Below are 20,595 nucleotides of genomic sequence, written 5' to 3'. Positions count from 1 at the left end.
AGGCGCTGTTGTGGAGGCACAGCCGGGGGTGCCTGCCGGGGGACACGGGGACCGCCAGGGGAACACAGACCCTCCCCGCCACGCCGAGGTAATGCTGCTGCCCCTGGGGTGCAGAGGGTCTGGGAAGGGGACGCTGGGGGCCAAGGTTTGCCATGGGGGTGCTGCCGTGGGTGCTCCGCGGCCTCCTGGGCTGGGGCAGGATCAGTACCGGGGGGTGCTGAGCAGTTTCCCCGTGCCCCTCCTGGTGCTCAGCCCCACGGCTGAGTTCCACCAGCACCTGAAGGAGCTGGCGATCTGTCTGGCATTGCCTGCGTGCATGGGAGCCCCCGTAGGGATTTTGGAGGCTGTCCTGCAGAGACAGGTTCGTGTGGGTGCAGAGAACACGGTTACAGGCTCCTTCCCCAGGCAATCACCCCGTTTTCCCGTTTTCCAGCACGTGCCATCCAGCTGCTGTCCTGTCGGTGTCAGGGTGGCGATGCACAACCCTGCTGCTCCGTCCCACACCTCCCCGTGTCACACGTGTGCACGCACACAGCTTATCGATGGCAGCTGAACGCATCCAAGCTTTGGGTTTGCAGAGCTGCCGTGCCCCAGGCCCCCCCGTGGCCCCACTCATCTGCTCACGGGACCCCGGCCCTGCTGCCAGAAAACGAAACCGGGAGGGGAGGCAGAGAAACGAAACCGGGCGGCGAGCGGGGGCCGCGGCGCTTCCTTCCCCTCGATTAATAAATCCCAGCCCATAGAGAACAAAATACTGATGGAAAGAGCACAAAAAGGGGGAAGTGCTGCTGCTGTTTAATCCTGACCACTGCTGGCACGCCGGGGCTGTGCGGTGGCTGCTGGGGACAGCATTGGGCTGGCCGTGTGGGGTCACCTCGTGGGGACAGCAGCGCCGGGTGAGGAGGTGACGGGTCCAGGAGGTGATGAGGAGATGAGTCCTGCTCAGCGGGGAGAGGACACCTGGCTGCTGTGCCGTGCGTCCCTCTGTCCTTTGTCCCCACGTCACCAGCATTTGCACCACTCTGTGCCCACGCCATGCACGGTTCCCATGTCCGTATTACTTCATTCTTCACTTGCTCCCCGCATTGCACAACGCAGGGAGCCCGTGAATAAACCTGTCCACCTCTCGCTGTGCGACCTGCACTTGGTCCTCGACCTCCCCAGGGTCCTTGACCTCCCCAGCTCACTGTGGGTAATGCTGGGGCAGTGAGCACCCAGGAGGAGCCTTCGGCAGGGCCAGGGCTCTCCCTCACCATCTTCCTCTTCCCCAGTCCCAAGAAGCACCCGTGCCCGTTGCTCCATGTCGGTGACCTTGCCACTGCCATGAGGCAGCCACCTGCAGCCAGAGCGGTGCTGCTGGAGGCAGGATTTGTGCCGTGTGGCTCCACCAACATGTTCTGCTGACAGTGCCCGACGGGCACGAGCTGGGACACGGGCTTCCCCGCTCAGTCCCCCTGCAGCAGGGATCGCTTTTGGCCAAACACGTGCGGGACGCCTTGGCTGGCAGAGCCCTGGTGGCGGTGTGATGCAGGGTGAAGCGGGGCTGGGTGGATTAACGTGGTTCTGGGGCCTTTGGCCACCTTTCTGCCATCAGGGGCTGCTGCACAACGACCAGCCACCTCCTGCCCGTGTGTGCCCGAGCCTGCCCTCTGCTGCCTGCCCCATGGCTGTGGCCACATCCCAGCTGCAGTGGCTCGTCCTCCTGGCCAGCCTTGTCCCCCCAGGTAAGGTGCCACCACACCAGCCTGCTGCCCCCTGCATCCCCCCAGCCCACGGACCAGGATGGGATGGGGTGGGATGGCGGTGGGACAGCCAGGGCATGGAGAAAGGACAAGGAGGCAGGGAGAGGGGCAAGGAAACGAGCTCCCGAAGGGCTCAGAGGGCAAATCTCCCCTTTTCTTACTGGTGATTTAGGCCTTTGCTCTTTGAGTCCAGCTGGTGCTTTTTGCTGGCTGGAAGCCCAGCTGGGAGCATTGCCCCCGGCCGGACGCTTCCCTATTTATCTCCACCTCCATGCTTTCTCCTGGAGGGTTTAGCTCTCCTCCCCCAAGCCCTCCCTGCCCACCGTGGCCCTGGCTGGATGGGTGGAGGAGCAGTGGCACAGGGCTCACAGGATGGTGCAGGGGAGCTGGGCACCAGTGGCCACCCCGCATGACCCAGACCTTGCCTTCCCTCCGACAGCCCACGGCTCCTGGGGTGTCACCTACCCCCGTGAGCTGTGGAGCATCACGGGCTCCTGCGTGGTGTTTCCCTGCACGCTGAGCTTCCCCGACAGCATCTCGGCCAGCAAAGGCATCGTGGCCATCTGGTACAAGGACTACAGCAACCAAAAGACCGTGGTGTACCACTCGGAGGGCCAGGAGGTGGACGCCAGGTTCTGGGGCCGAGCCCAGCTCCTGGGGGACCCGACTGCTCACAACTGCACCCTGCTGCTGCGGGAGGTGACGCCGGAGGACAGCGGGCCCTATAAGTTCCGCTTCGAGATCGTCGATGGAGACCGGTGGTCGGCGGAGCAGGACGTGGTGCTGAGCGTTTCGGGTGGGTACGGCGGTGATCCCGCCCGGTCCCGCGCTCTCCCGTCCCGTGGGGACGTCCCACCCTCGGCTCTCCATCCCCAGATGTCCTGGAGCGCCCGAACATTGCCGCCAGCGAGGAGGTGTCCGAGGGGACGGAGTTCACCTTCCAGTGCTCCACGCCCTACGTCTGCCCGCTGAGCGACGTGGCCCTGCGCTGGGCGGGCTATGATGAGCGCGTCTCCTCCGTGTCCGGCCGCGTCCAGCTGGACACCAGCGGGGTCGGCCACCACCTGAGCCTCGTCACCTCCTTCTCCTGGAAGGACCACTCCAGGGCGCTCTTCTGCGAGGTTCTCCACGGCTCCCAGAAGGCGAGCGGGGAGCTGGTCCTGCGGGTGAGACGTACGTGGGGCGGCTCGGAGCACGGCACGGGGACACCTCTCCCACTGCTGTGCCACCCCCGAGGTCCCTCGCAGAAAGCCAGGGCAGAGTGTCCCCAGCTTCTCCCTCCCTGCTCCTCCACGGCTCTCGTGGCCAGGGCCCGTGCAGGTCCCACAAACATCCTGCAGTGCTCCTCCCTGCCCTCTCTGCCGCCACTGTCACAGCTTTGTCCCCTTTTCCCTGCTCCTTTCCTCTGGGCAGAGCCTCTCAGGGCTCCCTTCCCTGCCATACAGCCAGCAGGAAGCTCTGCGGCAGCACCCCCAGGGTCCTGCCCGGCTTCCCCTCTGCCACCACATCTGTCTGTTCCCCCCGCAGACGCCCCAAAAGGCACCAGGGTGTCGATCACCCCCTCGACGCAGAACATCCGCGTGGGGGACACGGTGTCCCTCAGCTGTGTGGTGAACAGCAGCTACCCGCCGGTCTCCGCGTACCAGTGGTACAAGGACGGCGCCGCCGTGGGCAGCGAGCACACCCTGACCCTGCGGGGTGTGCGGCGGGCGGACCACGGGCAGTACCGCTGCGAAGCCCACAACGCCCTCGGGGCCAGTGCGGCGCCCGCTGTGATGCTCTACGTCTTCTGTAAGTGCCGGGGGGGCTGTGCCCTGGGATGGTGCTGGCAGGGGGAGGCACCCAGTCTGAAACGGGCAATTCGCCAAGGGATCCAGGCTGGCTGTGATGGGACCAGGTGGGAAAGCATCTCCCCTGGGCTGGGGCAGCTTGGGCGGGCTCTGCGTGTACCCGAGCACAGGTCCTTAGTGACACGGGACGCTGCTGCACAAGCAGAGGATTTTTCCCCGGGGATATTGCATTAAATTCAGAAACTGCGCCCTGGCCAGCCTCCTGGGGGTCTCCTGCCCGCCCTGAGCGTGCTCCCGTCTCCGCCAGCCGCCGAGATCTCCGTGAGCCCTGCGGCTGAGGTGCAGGAGGGGACGAGCGCCGAGCTGTCCTGCGACGTGCCCAGCAGGGAGGGCCAGGACCTGAACTACACGTGGTACAAGAACAGCGCCTGGCTGCAGGAGGGCCCCGCGCACACCCTGCTCTTCCACCGCGTGGCCGCCAGCGACGCCGGCTTCTACTCCTGCAAGGTGAGGTTGGACTCGGTGGTCTTGGAGGTCTCTTCCAACCTGGATAATCCTGTGATGATTCTGTGATTCTGTGATTCTGTGAAGGTGACCAACGACCGGGGCAGCACCGCGTCCCAGCCCGTCAGCCTGAGCGTGACCTGTGAGTGCTCGTGGCCCTGGCCATCACCCTGCGGGGATGGGGGGTGAGCTCCCTTAGTGCCAGGGGCCGTGCAAGCCCCAGGCTGCCCCAGACACTATCAGTCCAGCTGGGAAGGGGGGTTCGGCCTCGCCGGGTGAGACCCAGGCAGGAGATGCTGCAGATGCAGCAGCTCCTGGCCGTGAGCCCCGTGAGGGCGGCAGTGGGTGAGCTCCCCGCACCAGGCGCCCGTCCGCTCATTTCAGCACCTCCCGCCTCTCCGATGCGCGCCATAAACTCCGCTCGGAGGTTACTAACCCAGGAGCCAGCGGTGATAATAACAGCTCAAGAGCTTTTGCAAGTCAGGGGAAAAATAAAATAGCCCTGGGTTTGGCTCTGACATTTCTGTTCATAAATATAACCCGCTTACGTCAGTGGGAAAACAGCTCTGAGGAGCAGCTGTGCTCGCTGGCAGGGCTGGGTGGACATGACATGTGTGCGGCCGACCAGGTACGGCCGCGATGCCGGGGCCTCCCGGGGCCAGCATGGCTGCTGACCCCTCTCCCCGTGCCGCAGACCCCCCCAGGACCCCCTCCCTGACGCTGCTGCAGGAGCCGCAGGGCGGCGGGCTGGCTGTCGTGCACTGCACGGTGGACAGCCGCCCGCCGGCCACCCTGGCGCTGTACCGCGACGGCAACCTCGTGGCCACCAGCGGCTCGCAGGCGGCCCCCAGCCAGCGGCTCGCCGTCACCGCCGCCCGCAACGCCCTGCGCCTGGAGATCCGTGGCGTGCGGCCGCAGGACGGCGGGCAGTACCGCTGCACCGCCACCAACGCCCTGGGGAACGCCACCGCCACGCAGCCTTTCGTCACCCACAGTGAGTCCTGCCGTGCCCTGCCTGCTCCTGTCCCCGGGGCTGGGGGCACGGCACCTCCTCCAGCACGGAGCCGGGGGTGCCGGGGTGTTTCTGCGTGGCTGTGGGTCCTGCCATGTTCCCGGGTGCCGGGATGGGTGCTCGTGGTGCCGTCTCCTGTGGCCCTTCCCCACCCCAGGAGGTTTCACAGCTGGAGGTGGTTTGGAGCTTTGCAATTCAAAATCTGCAGCAGAGCTTGTCCAAGCCCGTTCCTCCTGGTGCAGGTAGCGTGGGGTGGGAGCAGCACCCGGGCATGGAGGGGGTCCCCTGCTCCCTCTCGTCACACCCCATGGCTCCCCCTGCTTTTGACATCTGGGGTGGAAGGGAGGCAGCAATGAAAAGGGAGGAGGGGAAAGCCCCCAAAAACACATCCAGGGGAATCCTTAGGACGTCAAAAGAAACCGAGCTGGACCTCAAGGTTCCAAAGGAAATAACGCTGGTCTGGGTGGTGCTGTTAGCTGGGTTTGTTCCCGGGAGCCTGAGATGGCTCCATCCGAGCCCCTCACCTCCTCCCCAGCCCCTTTCCTGGCCCAGTTCCTCTCACCAAACACGGGTGCCTGGTGGGAGCAAAGTGACTTCTCCGGAAGGCACCCGTGGGTCTCTGCTGGTGGCAGAGAAGTGGTGAGAATGGCTCGGCTGGGGACATCCCAGCTGGCTGCCAGCTCCCTCGAGCATCCCCCCCAGCTCCGCGAGCCCTTGGCTGGGGGCTGCCCAGATCCGTGCGCTGGAGGGCGGTGGTGTGGGGGGGATTTGAGCAGGCGGATCCACAGCAGGGGCAAAGGTTTAGCAGCAGAGGTTTCCCTGACAGCCCAACCTCTCCTTTCCCTCCTCCAGCTGCCAGAGTCCTGATCCAGCCCTCGGCGGAGGTGCGGGAGGGGGAAGCCGTCACCCTGAGCTGCGAGGTGCTGGGCGACGCGGGGCCGGCCACGTTCGCCTGGTACAGGAACGGCCGGTGGCTGCGGGAGGGCGCGGAGCCGGCGCTGAGCTTCCCGGCCGTCCGCAGCGCCGACGCCGGCGCCTTCCAGTGCCTGGCACAGGGCAGTGGCCACAGCCACACCTCGGCGGCCGTCCCGCTCCGCGTGCTCTGTGAGTGCCGTGGGTGAACCATTCCGTGGGGGGGAGCAGGGGGAGAAGTCCAGAAAAGCCCCTAATTCCCAGGAAACAAAGAACATCCCGTGATATTAATTTATATTTCTCAGAGCACAAAATGAGCCCAAGTTGCCCTGTGAAAGATGTATCCCGGTTTGACTTCGCCTTCCAAATATTTCGTGCTGGGAAAAAATAAAAATAAAAATCTTCCCTGATAGCAAACAAGGAAAACACAACTGGGAAGCCTCAGTGCTGAGGAAGGGGTGGGTTTTTGTAGTCACGGTAGGGAATGTGCCTCACCCCAGGGCAGAGCAGTGCCCTCGGAGGTGCTGGGGACACGCAGGTCCCTTGTGGAGAGCGGGTGGACGTGGGACCCTCTGCCCTGGGTGAATGCAGGCAGGAAGGCAGGAATCCCCCAGCTTCAGGGGCTCCCCTAACCCCACGGTCCTGTTCTCACCCATGCTGCTTTGTCCCTGCAGTCCCACCCCGGCAGCCAGTGATGAGCTCCCTCCTGGAGACCCAGGGCGGGCAGCTGGGCATCATCCAGTGCACCGTCGAGAGCGACCCGGAGGCCAACCTGACCCTGTGGAGAGGAGACGAGGCACTGGCTTGCACGCAGGGCTGCCCCCCGGCCCCCAGCCCCCGGCTGCAGGCGACGGCCTCGTACAACAGCCTGAGGCTGGAGCTGCGGGACGTGGTGCTGGAGGACGAGGGCACCTACGTGTGCCGGGCCGGGAACACTCAGGGCAGTGCCAGCGCCTCCATGGCCTTCAATGCCGAGAGTGAGTGCGGTGCTGGGGGGGTGGGAGGGTGCCCGGGGTCTGAGCCCCCAGGGTCTGAGCGCTGGGGAAATCCTGGGACAGAGGAGGGTGGAGAGGGGTGCCGGAGCAGGAGGAGCTGGGTACTGTTTGCGTAAAGGCAGAGCCAGCATCGGTAGCACACGTGCACATGAAACCCAGGGCATCAGGGTAGCAAAGAGCATCGGTCTCAAAATGTGTGCACAGGGTGCTGGGGTGGGCCACGAGCAGGATTACAGCGGGTGCTGCAACGGGAGGGTGCAGCCGCCGGCCCTTCCCGACCCTCCTGGGCTCCCAGCGGGGCTCACCGCTGGTCCTGTGCGGGACCTGGGTGCTGGGCACACCGTGCAGAGTCCCAGGGGGCAGGCTGAGAAGCCTTCTGGCTCCCGTTCTGGCACCGTGAGCAAGCTAGGAAAATCAGACCTGGCTTCCCACGAGTGGAAGAAACAGCAAATATTTTGGGTGTCACACGTGGTGGCAGCGGGAAGCAGGGGGGCTGCTGGCTGGGGAGCCAGCATGGGGTGACACCCGGCATGGGGTGACACCTAGCATGGGGTGACACCCGGCGTGGGGTGACAGCCTGGGCTGCTGCCTTGCAGCCCCAGTAGGGTTTTGCACGCCGGCGCTGCGCACGCTGTGTTGCCTTCTGGTGCCGTACCTGCAGAGGTGCCTGCAGGCTCCCTCCCGCAGTGGTGCCGCTCACGGCGTGGTGGTGCTGGGCCAGGCATCCTGCCTTGCAGCCCCACAGCCCCCCTGAGGCTCTGGGCGCTGCAGCTGAGCCCCTCCTGCCTCCGCCCTGCCCTCAGCTGCCCGCGCCCTGGTGTCCCCGTCCTCCCACGTGCTGGAAGGCAGCGCCGCCAACCTGACCTGCCAGGTGAGCAGCGACTCCCGGACCCTGCCCAACGTCACCTGGTACAGGAACGGGCAGCGGCTCCCCCAGGGCCCCGACGCATCCCTGGTGCTTCGGCGGGTGGCGAGCGGGGACGCGGGGCTCTACCATTGCACCGCCGCCACCGAGAGGAGCAGCCGGAGCTCTGCCGCCGTCCTGCTGGATGTGCTGTGTGAGTGTGGGGTGCTGGAGATGTTGGGGTGCTGGGGATGTTGGGGTGCTGGGCATGTTTGGGGTGCCGGCCATGTTTGGGGTGCTGAGCATGTTTGGGGTGCTGGGGATGTTGGGGTGCTGGCCATGTTTTGGGGGCTGGGGATGTTGGGGTGCTGGGCATGTTTTGGGAGCTGTCAGGTGCTGCAGGAGCAGCTTTTTGGCTGCCCCTGCTCTTCTCTGGGCAGGGGCTGCCCTGGGGCTGGTGCAGGGGGTCTGTGGCACTGCATGGAGTGCACAAGGGTGGGCACACAGCACATCTGTGTGCGGCTGCCTATGGAGAAGTGAATGCAAACCACTGTGTTATCATCTTGGGGTTTGTAGCCTTACATGTAGCCTACATCCAGGTGTGCACAGCTCTGCTCAGGCACGTGGCCCCCCATGGGCATACCCACAGCCTGGGCAATCCAGTGTGGGTGCAGGTGCACGTTTGAATGCCTCTGTGTGTCCTGGTGCCTCCTCCCATGGGGATCTGTCCCCCTGGTGCCACCCGGAGGTCACACTGCCAGCCCGTGGAGGCGTGCTCCAGCTGCAGCCCCATGCACCGCTGCCCTTGAGTGTGAGCTGGGCTGGTCGGGCGGTGTCTGCAGGAGCACAGCCAGCAGCTTCCCTTCCCATCCTGTCCTGTCCCGTCCCATCCTGCCCCTTCCCGAGGCGGAGCTGGGGACAGGTAGCCGTGCAATGGCAGTGCTGTCCCACGCAGACCCCCCGAGGGACCCGCAGCTCACCGCCTTCCTGGAGACACAGCGGGGCCGGCTGGCCATCTTCGAGGGCTCGGTGGCGAGCAACCCGCCCGCCCAGCTGGCCCTGTACAGGGGCGAGGAGCTGGTGGCCTCCAGCAGCGCAGGGCACAGCACCAACCCGAGGGTCAGCGCCACGGCCGTCCCCAACACCCTCCGGGTGGAGGTCCGGGATGTCACGCTGGCAGATGAGGGCACCTACCGCCTCGCCGCCACCAACGCGCACGGCACCGTGTCCCAGCACCTCTACTTCCGTGTGCAGGGTGAGCACGGGCGTGCTGCGTGCTGTGTGTCCTGCACGGGCTGGTCCCAGTGGGCGGGAAGCGCCGTGGGTCGGGGCTGGGTGAGAGCCAACGCAGGCTGTGACCTTTTCTGCATTGCTCCTGCCTCTGCACGGCCGTCTGATGGGAAGAGATAATGGTCCCGGCTGTCCCACGGGGACAGCGGGGCAGAGAAATGTCACTGAGCATCTCAAGCTGTGGCCAGAGAGCAGAACGCGGCCGAGCTTCTGCAGGGGGTGTGCTTCTGCTCCCCCCAGGGCGCAGCAGGAAGAGTGGTTTGTGCTAAAACCCCGTGCGCAGCCGCAGCTGGGCAGGGCCTGGCATGGGTTGCTCCTCAGCTCAGCCCCGGTGCTCAGGACCTGTCACTTCCGTGGGGGAAAGGCCAGAGCATCCCCCTGGGGACGGCGCTGGGTCCCTCTTGGGCTCTGGCTGCTGCTCTGCAGGTCCCGGCTCACATCGCCCACCCTACACGGGCCACATTTGAACAGCTCGGCCCCAGCACCGGTGAACACAAGTGGAGGAGCCCCGGGGGTGTTTCAGCTAAGGGAGGCAGGGAGCGATGCGTTGTCCTTCATATAAGCACCTAGCACCAGCCTCGGGCTGCAGCAGGAGCATCAACACGATGTGAGGTGTTGCGTCCACCACGCGCTGTTCTCCTCCCTCAGCCGCCCGCGTCCTCGTCACGCCGTCGGCGGAGGTGCTGGAAGGGGACGACGTCTCCCTGACGTGTGAGGTGCTGGGGGACCTGCAGGCAGATGCCGTCTTCTCCTGGTACAAGGACAGCAAGCACGTGCAGGACAGCCCCGGCCACATCCTCGCGCTGCCCCACGTCGCCAGCGATGCCGCGGGCTCCTACCACTGCAAAGCCCACGGCCCTGCAGGGACCGGTGCCAGCGTCTCCCCGGCCGTCAGCCTGCGCGTCCTCTGTGAGTGGGGCGAGGGGACAGCGTCCCTGGGGACACGTAGTGGCAGTGGGGACACGGCACGCGGGGTGGGACGTGGCACGGGGCCGCAGCTGGCGCACAGCGGGGCACGGCACGGCCCCTGCTGCTGGCACCGTGCCCGGATGGCCCCCGCGCAGAGAGAGGCTGGGGTTTAACAACAGCTCCGCGTGTTCAGTAAAGGAGCATTGTCTGCCTTGAGAAACGGCCAGAATGTTAAAAGTAGGGTGTTGGTGGGAACGTAGCTCCTCGATAAGGCCATACAGAAGCCACCTCCCCTGAAGGCGTCCCCGTTCAGGCAGGGCTGTCTGGTGGAAGCGCTGTGGCCACCCCGGGGACCCCGCTGCCTGCTCTCAGTTAAAAAAGGGGGGAAAATGCAATAACCAGTGCTTTGGTTCTGTTAAAACAACACATTTTGACTGACCTAATTGCTTACACATTTCAAGACTTGAGTTTTGGAGAAATGTCGTCCTTCTGGGACAGAGGGGGAAACTCCTGGCAAGGAAAAGGCTGCCGGTGCTTTGCTGAGAGCGTGCGGTGCTGCCGTGCGGGTGCTCCCCGAGGGGTACCCAAAAAACCCCCGGGGGCTCGGCCTCGCTCACACCCGGCCACATCTCTCCCTGCAGATCCCCCCCGGGTGCCGGTGCTGGGCTCCTTCCTGGAGACGCCAGGGGGGCGGCAGGGCGTGCTGCAGTGCCGGGTGGACAGCAGCCCCCCGGCGCAGCTGGAGCTCTTCAAGGACGGCGCGTTGGTGGCCTCCAGCGCGCTGCCAGCGCCCGCCACCTCCCCGCGGCTCAGCGTCACCGTGGCCACCAACAGCCTGCGGGTGAGCATCGGCGACGTGCTGCTGGAGGACGAGGGCGAGTACGTGTGCGCCGCCAGCAACGCCTACGGCAACGCGAGCACCGCAGCGAACTTCACGGCAGGGAGTGAGTGCGGTGGGCACGGGGTGGGCACGGGGTGGGCACGGGGTGGGCACGGCGCTCAGACAGGCACCAGCTGTGTGCCACCGGGAGGGACGGGTGCTGGGGGCTGCGGTGAAGGTGTGGATGGGGGCAGAGGCGAGCTGGAGGATGCCCGTGGGGAAAGGAGGAGGGGGAGAGAGCTAGAATAAGATGGGCAGCACAGAAATGGGGAAGAAATGGTGGAAACTGCAGGTTTATGGGGATGGAGGGTTACTGGGGGGAGTGCGCACATGGAGCAGGAGCTGCAGCTCCCTCTCCAAGGGGATGTGTCGCTGTAGGAAGCTCCCATGGCATCTGTCCACAGCTCTGTCGTGGCTGGGCTCGCACAGCTGCCATCACCCTGCGCTGTGCTGCTGCAGGGCAGGGAGAGGAATTAGTGGTGGCTGAAGTGTCTCCATCACTTCTTGCCTGGAACTGCAGGGAGGGAGCCCAGAGAAAAGTCCCAGGTGGTAGAACCATAAGCATAGAACCATAACGTGCTGGAGCCCAGAGCTCATTTCCCTGACCGTCTCTTCTCCTCCCATCGCAGCTGCCCGGGTCTGGATCTCGCCCTCCTCGGACGTCCGTGAAGGGGATGCCGTGACCCTGACCTGTGCAGTGGACAGCGCCGCCCAGGAGGCTCTGACCTACACCTGGTACAAGAACAAGGTCTGGCTCAGCAGTGGCACGGCCCCGCACATTGTCTTCCCCAGCGTGATGGCCGCCGACGCCGCCTCCTACCACTGCGCCGTGCAGAGCCCCGCCGGCACCCGCAGCGTGGCCCCCAGCACCCTCAGCGTCCTCTGTGAGTTCGGGGGGCTTCGGAGCCCCCATCCCTTTCCCTGGGCTGGAAAACCCCCTGGGCATGGCCTGCAGTGCCCAGGGGGTTTTCCAGTTTTTCCGATTTTTTTTTTTTCAAGTTTTCTTTGCATTTTGAACCAAAACTGAAACAGAAAAATTTTTGGCTTTTGGGGAAGATTATTTTTTTTTTCTTTCCTGCTTTGGCAAATTGAAACCAGACTTTGTTTAAAAAAAGATGCGCAAAAACTGTAGCTGCAAGTCAGAATAGATTTTCCTTTTTAGTAGAAAAAGATGGCTTTAACTTGTGAGTCTGCTGCGAGGAGTGACTGCCGAGGGGCTCTCCTGGAAATGCCCTCCAGAGAGCCTCAAAAATGTGTCACGTCTCTCCCTGCTCCCGGTTTTGGATGGGGAATGCAGGATGGATGCTGCTAACACCACCTTGGCGTCCTGGGCCTGACTTACAGCCCAGGTTTTTGCTGCCGTTTCGCCAGCCCTGGTTTTTCCAGCAGAGGGGGGTTTGCTGGGCCGGGTGCGAGCGGAGACCCAGGGGCCAAGCTGTGAGCAGGCTGCAGGTGGGAACGGGCTCCGAGCATCGCTTTGCGGTGTGCTGAGCTGTGCTTTGATTCGAGGAAGGCGCAGGGAATCCAGGCAGCGCCGCCAGGCAGAGCCTCTGCTGCAGACGGCGCAGCAGGTCCTGGCTGGAGGCATCGCCGCTCAGCTCACGGCGTGGCGGAGACCAGAGATCACCGGTGGAGATGGAGCATCGCCGGCGTGGGAGCTGCCCCTCGGCAGCCATTTCCCTCCCGGTGAGACGGTGCTCGGCCCACAGCCCCCTCCCCTCTCATTTCCAGACCCCCCCCGGAACATGCAGCTGAAGGCCTTCGCGGAGAGCAGCGGGGGGAGAGCTGTCATCCTGCTCTGCACCGTCGAGAGCATCCCCCCGGCCGAGGTCAGCCTGCACAGGGAGGGGCAGCTGGTGGCCTCCAGCACCGCTGCGGCCGCCGGCCAACGCTCGCCCTCTCCCAACGCGCTGCGCCTGGAGCTGCCGGCCGCCGCGGCGCAGGACGAGGGCGAATACGAGTGCCGGGCACGCAGCCCCCTCGGCAGCACCCGCACATCCCTGCCTCTCCACGTGCAAGGTGAGCGTGGCACAGGGGGGCTCGGGGCTCGGTGCCCGCTCCGAGCCTCGCCGTGGGCACGCAGGGGGGGTCCCGTGGCCCTGCCACCCACCGGCACCCCCATCCCCGTGTCTCTGCCAGCCGTCAGGGTGGTGGTGCGGCCAGGCACCGAGGTGCACGAGGGCACGGCAGTGACGCTGAGCTGCGAGGACGCGGGCGCCCAGCCGGGCACCGTCTACACCTGGTTCAAGAACGGGCGCTGGGTGCAGGAGGGCCCCGGCGCCGCGCTCCTGCTCCACACCGCGCGCAGCAGCGACGCGGGCGCCTACAGCTGCCAGGCGCGCACGGGGGCGCGCAGCCGCCGGGCCCCCCCCGCAGCCCTGCGGGTGCTGTGTGAGTGCGGGGGCTGCCCCGCACCGGGGCGAGCTGCCGGGGAGGGAAGCGCGGGCTGTGTCGCCATCTGGTGACCGCTGTTCCCCTCCCGAGGGTGCCCGAGCCGCTGTTCCAAAGGGGTTGTTGGAAGGAGAAAATTTGGTGTTGAAATGGTTTAAAACCCCGTGGGGCGGTGCAGGGGAAGGGCTGCGGTGGACAGCACGCTGCTCTCCTACCCGGGGGGGGCTCGCTTTGGCTGACGGATGCTTCCCCACCCTCACCATGCCCCATCTCCCCAGCCTGAGCCAGGAACGAACGCATAAAACCCCCCAAGCCAGTGGGGGGACGTGGCCCCCCGAGGCCAGCCGGAGCCAGGAGGCAACACGCTGTCCTTGTCGTTGCAGACGCGCCCCGGGAGCCGTCCTTTGTGTCCCTGGTGGAGCCGTGGGGCGGGCGGCAGGCCGAGCTGCTCTGCACGGTGGACAGCCACCCGCCCGCCGACATAGTGCTGCTGCGGGGCCGCGCGCCCCTCGCCTCCACCCGGGGCCCCTCCGACCCCCGCGTCTCCGTCCAGGCCGAGCCCAACGCCCTGCGGGTGCGGATGGCGGCGCTGGGCCCGGGGGACGCGGGGCTCTACGTCTGCTCGGCCAACAACAGCTTCGGCACCGCAACCGCCTCCCTGCTCCTCGCGGCGAGCGGTGAGCGCCGTGCTGCCCGGAGCTGGCCGTGGGGCGTCCCCGTGTGCCTCGTGCCACGCCGGCTGCACGGCCCTTTCCTCCTCCTCAGGTGTCCGAGTCACGGTGGAGCCCTCACCAGAAGTCCCCGAAGGTGCCACGGCCACCATGAACTGCTCGGCAGTGCCCTGGGTGGGCGACGAGGCCAACTACACGTGGTACAAGAACAGCCGGTGGCTGCGGGAGGGACCGGCCAGCGCCCTCGTCCTCAGCCCCGTCTCCAGCACCGACGCCGGCTTCTACCACTGCCGGGCGAGCGGCGTGCAGGGCAGCGCGGCCTCGGCCCCGCTCAGCCTCAGCGTGCTCTGTGAGTGTCCCCCAGCCCCGCGGGGACAGGGCAGGACAGGCTGCCACATGTGTCCCATCTGCACGGTCCTGCTGCAGGGGACGTGGCCCTTCCTCCTCCTCTTCTTCCCCCTCTCCCTGCCCCGCTCCTCTCCCTGTAGCCCGGGAAGGGGTTCCCTGAGCCATGGCCCACCCAGCCCCCTCCCCTCCATGCAGACGCCCCGCGGGCCGTGGCCGTCAGCACCTTCCTGGAGAACCGCAGCGGGCGCGTGGGCATCGTGCTGTGTGCGGCCGATAGCCACCCGCCCGCCGCCCTCGCCCTGTACCGCCGTGGCCACCTCCTGGCCTCCAGCCTGGCCACGGCTTCCACCCCGGGGCTGCGTGCAGCCGCCTCCCGCAACGCGCTGCGCCTGGAGATCGCGGCCGTGGGGCCCGAGGACTCGGCCGAGTACAGCTGCGTGGCCAGCAACGCGCTGGGCAACGCCACGGCCAGCGCCTACTTCGACACCCGCAGTGAGTGGGGCCGGACCCCGCGGGGATGCTCTGCCCGGGGGGGGTCCGTGGGATTTCAGGTTTTAGGGTGGTGGGGGACGACCGGCAGAAGTTTGAGTTTTTTGGTGGAAAAGCAAAGAGGGTTTCACTGCCAAAGCATGCGTTTTGTTCTTGAATTCGGTATTTTGTTCCTAGGAGCTTTTCTCCTGCAGCATCCCAGGCTGGGGGCGGAAGGATGCTTTGTAAGGGCTACAACACCCCCCCACAAGCAGAAAATTGAGTTGAATGCTAAAGCTTGACCAAAAAAGTGAGAAGAAATGGGCTAGGGCAGGGTTCAGTGGAAGGCGAAGCATGCTCATGCTGTCTGCTGCTGTGCGTGGCCCCCAGCCCCACGTGTTGGCAAAGGGTATGGGGGGCAGGACACCATCCAGCGGGGGGGCACACAGTGATGTGCCAGCCTGTCCCACCTGGGTGCAGGGGCAGCGACATGGGCAGGGGCACACCAGGATGAGTGTCCCCGTGAGGTCCCCGCCGTGCCGTGCCGCACTGCGCCCCCCCCAGCCGTGGCACATCTGTGATCCACTGGATCCCATGGGGGGGCGAGGCACCAACCCCACGCCATGGCCAAGCCGTGGCTGCAGGCATGTGGAAGGGGCCTGGAGGAGGAGGCTCCCCAAAGCCCCTCCAGCCCGGCCCCAGACCCCGGCACCGATGGGACCCCCCCCCCTCCTGTTCCCGCAGCACTCTCCCACCTCCTGGTGTTCACCATCCTGGCCGGGCTGCTCCTCGCCCTGCTCTGCGTGGCTCTCCTGGCCCTCCTGGCCGCGAGGCTGTGGCCCAGGTAACGTCCCCTGGCTGGGACGGGGACGTGGGGACACGCGGGCAGGGGGCAGCGGGTGGCAGCTGCCTCTCCTTCTGCCCAGGCTGCGGAAGATTTGGGGCTTGCCACGGGCTGAGGACACCTTCGAGCTGAGCAGGAAGCAGGAGCAGCTGCAGGTAGGAGTCAGCGGTGCTGGGGCTGGCTTTGAGGACCCTGCCCCGAGCTCCCATCATCGGGTGTCCGTGGGGAGCAGCGTGCGGGAGCACCCACGGGCTCCCTGCAACCTGCCCTTGCCCCCCCTCCAGCCCTCTTCCCCCGTTTTCTCTCTGCTCCACCAACTCTGAGGGGTCCTGAACGTCCCCAGCCCCACCGAGGCCATGGGGCACGGTGCTGCGGGATGGCTGAGGTCCGGGTCTGGCTCTCATGGGGGTCTGGGCAGATGGGCACTGGGGGTCCGGGCTGCAGCCCAGCACCCCCTGAAGGGCCTCGTGAGGGTCAGGTTCACTCCCGCAGGCTGCTCCTGAGGGGGCTTCACGTGGGTGCTCCCCGGGGCGTGGTGGGTTCTGCTCTGCTCAGTGCCTCTCCAGCCAGCCCCGAACCTTTGCAGGTGGACGGAGCATCCTAAGCCGCTGGCTCTTTGGCCCAGGAGCGACTGTAGCAGCTGGAAACCGCACAGCCCCAGAGAGGGGGGCCCAGAGCCACCCTGGGGCAGCCCAGCCCCATCCTGACATCCCCTCCAAGCCCCCCCTGCCTCCCTCCCTCCCCTGCTGCACGTGGGCACAGCTCTGTGCTGGGCACAGCGCCCGTGGTGCTCCGGCTGCGCGCGGTGCGCCGCAGTCTGTGGCTGCTCGGAGCTGCCGAATGCCCAGGACCCCCGCCGGGGGGGGGGCGAGCCTGGTGTCGGCCTCTTGAGCACCACCATCCTCCCCCCCCCCGACTGAGCCACTGCCCCCGGGGGGCTGCGTGCTACTCACCTGTCTGGAAATAAAGCACGGAGCAGCGAGCAGCGCGTGTCTGTGCGGGGGGCTGGGGTGGTGCTCGGCACCCTGGGGGCTGCTCTGGGAATTGGGGGAGCTCAGAGGGAGCTGGGGGGCCAGGCAGGGCTGGTTCCCACAGGGCCCCCCGTGCTGCTGGGTGCTGCTCTCTCCTGTTTTATCCCCTGTGGTTTGTCTGTGGCCACCACGGAGCAGCCGGTGACCACTTCTCCTGCGGATGTGGCTCCGAGGCGCACACAACATCGGGGACGCGACGCTCGGGGCCAGCCCCACGGTCACAGCGCCCCATTTCCCCGGCACAGCGGGCGGGTGGCTCTGTCAGGGGCTCACCGTGGGGGTTTGCTTGCAGCTCCTCGTGCCCTGTCCCCTCCCGGCTCGCCGCCGTTAGATGTCACCCTGAGGCCACCCGTGCCAGACCCGGCTCTGCTGTGGGTGCCCACGCATCGGGGTGGCGGCGGCGGGGGCGATGCTCGCCCACGTGGGTGCTTAATCCCGCGTTATCCGCCTGCTTTGCTGCTCTTGTTTATTTACTGGAGGAGCGTGCTGCGGCTGGCGCGGGGCCTGGGGCAGCGCCCACACCCCCATCTGATCCCATTGCCTCTCCTGCCTTTCCCGAACATCCCTCTGCCTTACCGCCTCTCCACACCCAAACCCCATAGGATCATCGCATGGTGTGGGTTGGAAGGGGCCTTAAAGGTTGGCTATTTCCAACATTTCTAGCTAATCTGCTCACCCAGCTGGCACACACAGACCCACGTCCCTGTGCCAGCGCTCAGGCTGTCCCCACAGCACCTATCTGCTCTGGGACCCCCAGTGCCACAAACTGGAGCTAGCGGTGGTCCCCGAGGGCAGCACAGTGACAGGAGCAAAGGACACAAGTCACAGGAATAGAAAGTCTGATTTGATAAAGCGGAATTAATCCTTCACTATGGGACAGATTAAGGAGGGAGCCAGGGTCTGTAGGTGCCGTGGGAATCCCCGGAGAGGGCCACGCTTGGCAGGACAAGGGCCTGGGAAAGCTGGTGGGGCTTTGGGGTCTGCTCTTGGTGCAGAGGTGGGGGCTGAAACCTGTTGTGGGGGACACACACAGTGACCTGGGGGGGCCCTGAGCTCCCCAAGCAAGGGGCTGGCTTTGCTCCCATGGCTGCAGGTTGTGCCTGTGAGTGCTGAGGGAGGGATGCGATGGGAGCAGAGCGGAGCCTGTGTGGGCAGCAGGGACCCCCCCAGCCTCCTGCTGAGACCCCCCCCGCATCCAGCAGCGGCGAGGTTAAACCTCCATCATCTGCTAAGCTGCACGCCCAGGCAGACGAGTCCAGGTGGAGCCGGGGTGACTTGGGCAGGTCCCCCCCTCCGGCTGGACATCACCTTTTCAAGGCATCTCCGTGCCAGAGCCCTCTCCATCCTCCCCAAGCACCCGCTCGCTGCGCTGCTCCCGACAGAGCCCCGGGCTCCGAGGAGGGGCCCCGTGCTCTTCAGCTCCCTCCCTCCGCATCTCACAAGGCTGAAGTTCATTAATTCTCGCCCGAAGCCCCCCCGGGTGGCCCAGCTGCTCCAGCTGGCCCCTGCTGCCCGCCGTGCCCAGCCGCTCACCGGGGGGCCGGGGCAGATGCTGGCGGGTGCTCGTGGCAGCTGCGGACCCTTCCCAGCACCGCGACCGCTGCAGCCTGCTCCGGGGGGGGCACCGGGAGGTGCCAGCTGCTGTGGGACCCGCAGAGGGGCTGCGGGCACAGGGTGGCACCGTGGGAGAGCCGAGTGCTCGCTGTGGTTGTGCCAAAGCTCTGCTAAAAGCCTGCACGGGGCGAGCGGGGAGACCCAGGGAGCCGCAGGGCTCGGGAGGGGACCGGGGTGCGCTCCCTGCTTAATCCAGAGCCGGCGCTACGGGAGCCAGCGATTACCTCCGGTCCCTCTGAGCTCCTTCTCCTCCTTTCCTTCTGGAGCGACACACGTTAAGCCAAATCCTCCCGTCACATGGTTTAAAGGCAGAGCAAGGGAATAAGGGCAGGTCAGAAGGTGAACGGGAGGCCACGGATTTGCCATCAGGCAGAGGACCTTGCAGAAATGTGCGAGGCATTTCTCCTCGGATAAATTAGCGCACGCTTTGATTTGTTGTTTGCAATAATCCTCGGGCCGGCTGAAGTGCACACGGCGCTCGTTCCGGGGGTGATCTGGGGGCACGCGGAGGGCTCGGCTCGCTCACGTCGCTTTGTGCTCGGGGAGCTGTCCACAAGTGTCACCCAGCCGTGCCTCGGTGCACCAGTGACGCTGATGACTGCTGCAATTATCGTCGCTGGCCTGCCGGGCTCAGAGGCGTAAGGAGGCCCCGCTCGGCCAGGAAATGGGCCCTGTGGGAGCAGAGGCGTGACGGCCCCGTGCAGATGTGTCCCTCGCCCTGCCCTCTGCCCTGCTGCCCGGCGGGGGGGCTTTGAGCTGCACAAACCGGCAGCTCGGTGCTGGCCTGGCGGGGCGATGGGCGCTGCCGCGTGTCCACAAGGGCGAGAGGTGCGGGGCGACACCGTGCTGCCTCCCCTGCACTCTGTGCCCCCAGGATTTACCCCTCAGCCCACAACAAAGCGTCAGCAGCACCCCCCCGCCGCTGCCTCCCCAGCCTGGGCTCGGGCTGCTCTGCTCCAGCTCCTGTCCTGTCTGCGGTCACCTCTCCTCCATCCCAGCGCTGGCGCCTGTCACGTCCTCCTCCACCCCTCTGCGCCCTCGGTAACATCTGCTGAGCCCGTCCTGCTTCTTCCTCCCCATCATCATCAATTATCAGCAGGTCACCCATAGCTGGGGGCCAGGTGGCGGCTGGGGGGGGACAATGAGCTCTGGTGGGGTCGGGGGGCTGTGGGACACCCCCTGCCCCTGTCCCAATGCAGCCCCCAGCCCTGGGTTTCCAGCACGTGGCTGCACCTCATGGCAGCTCACGTGGGAGCTGGAGGGGGTGGCAGGATGGTGCTCCCCAGCTCTTGTTAAGCCCCATAGGGGTGGCTTCCCTTAACCCCCACCAACACCCATCCCTGTTCCCGGCCCCACGTGCTGTGAAATCCCTGAAGCTCATGGGCAGCAGCTCAGCACCAAGCCCTGCACCTCTGTGGCCCTGGGCACCCCCGTGGCTGCTCCATAAACCCGTGGGACACCATGGGCGCTGCAGGAGCATCTCCAGTACAGAGCCCCCGTGCCGACCTCAGGGGACCCCGCTGCTCCTGCTGACCACAGAGGGGTTTATTCGGATTTGTTGGGGCCCTCCTGGTACCCCAGGATCACTAAGGCCGCTGCCAAAACCCACGTGCCCAGCAGCATCCACGGATGAGGAGTGACAAGGCCCCCCCACCCCATTAATTTGATGCTCATTAACTGGAATTGCCTCTGCGTGGCAGTGATGGGTGCCTGCAGAAGGCACCGTGCTTTGGAGCCATTTCGGCCCCCTGAGGAAGCAGCCCATGTGGGGGGGGGAGGGGGGGGGGAGAGCACAGGGGGCTGCACACTGCAGAGGCCGGGGCTGGCTGCAGAGCCCAGGCAGTGGGAAGGGGGGGGGCAACATAGGGGGGTGCAGGAGGACGGGGTCCCGAGCAGAGCAGGGGGGCTGGAAAATGGGAAAGGTGGAGACAATGAGAGGGTGGCTCCTCACACCTGGTAGCATGGGGTGCGAGCAGCCGCCTGTCACCCCCCAGGTCACCCCAGCCCAGCACCGGTGTGCGGCCCTGGGGACGCTCGGGATGTGCAGGGAGAAACATCAGCCAGAGGCCAGCCTGCGAAACGCAGCGCGGCTTCTTCCAGGGCAAAACAACCCGCGAGGGGCTTCGGCAAGCTGAGCCCTAAGGTTTGTGCACGCTCCTTCCCCCTGCCCCGTGGCGGGCTGGGGTCCCCGTGGCCAGGTGCCCCTTCACAGCTGCTGTCACCGTGTCCCCTGCCGTGGGTATTTGTGGGGACGTGCACATCTGGAGAGGGGAAAATGAGGCACCATTAACACAGCTCCTGTGTGTGTGGGGGGGGGTTGTTGGGCTTGGGGACAGAGCCAAGCATTGCA

At 65.9% G+C, this 20,595-nt stretch overlaps 1 protein-coding gene across 1 annotated transcript; it reads left to right on the top strand.

Annotated features, from left to right (window-relative positions):
* The first annotated feature begins 6 nt into the window (after nucleotides 1-6).
* SIGLEC1 (sialic acid binding Ig like lectin 1) lies at nucleotides 7-16,580 on the top strand. Its single transcript, XM_035571756.1, has 23 exons — nucleotides 7-88; nucleotides 1,595-1,724; nucleotides 2,182-2,538; nucleotides 2,619-2,915; nucleotides 3,270-3,533; nucleotides 3,840-4,039; nucleotides 4,124-4,178; nucleotides 4,731-5,030; nucleotides 5,901-6,152; nucleotides 6,635-6,937; nucleotides 7,759-8,013; nucleotides 8,755-9,054; nucleotides 9,738-9,998; nucleotides 10,640-10,942; nucleotides 11,508-11,762; nucleotides 12,610-12,897; nucleotides 13,018-13,269; nucleotides 13,653-13,946; nucleotides 14,035-14,289; nucleotides 14,484-14,780; nucleotides 15,501-15,600; nucleotides 15,683-15,755; nucleotides 16,187-16,580. Exons 2-23 carry the CDS (start codon nucleotides 1,664-1,666, stop codon nucleotides 16,202-16,204), a joined length of 5,040 nt encoding a protein of 1,679 aa, XP_035427649.1. The 5' UTR covers nucleotides 7-88; nucleotides 1,595-1,663; the 3' UTR covers nucleotides 16,205-16,580.
* The last annotated feature ends 4,015 nt before the right edge of the window (nucleotides 16,581-20,595 follow it).

Source organism: Cygnus atratus, chromosome 4, assembly GCF_013377495.2.
Source record: "Cygnus atratus isolate AKBS03 ecotype Queensland, Australia chromosome 4, CAtr_DNAZoo_HiC_assembly, whole genome shotgun sequence".
Classification (NCBI taxonomy): Eukaryota; Metazoa; Chordata; class Aves; order Anseriformes; family Anatidae; genus Cygnus; species Cygnus atratus.
Note: the sequence above shows the minus strand (reverse complement) of the source record. Positions and strands in the feature narration are given on the sequence as shown.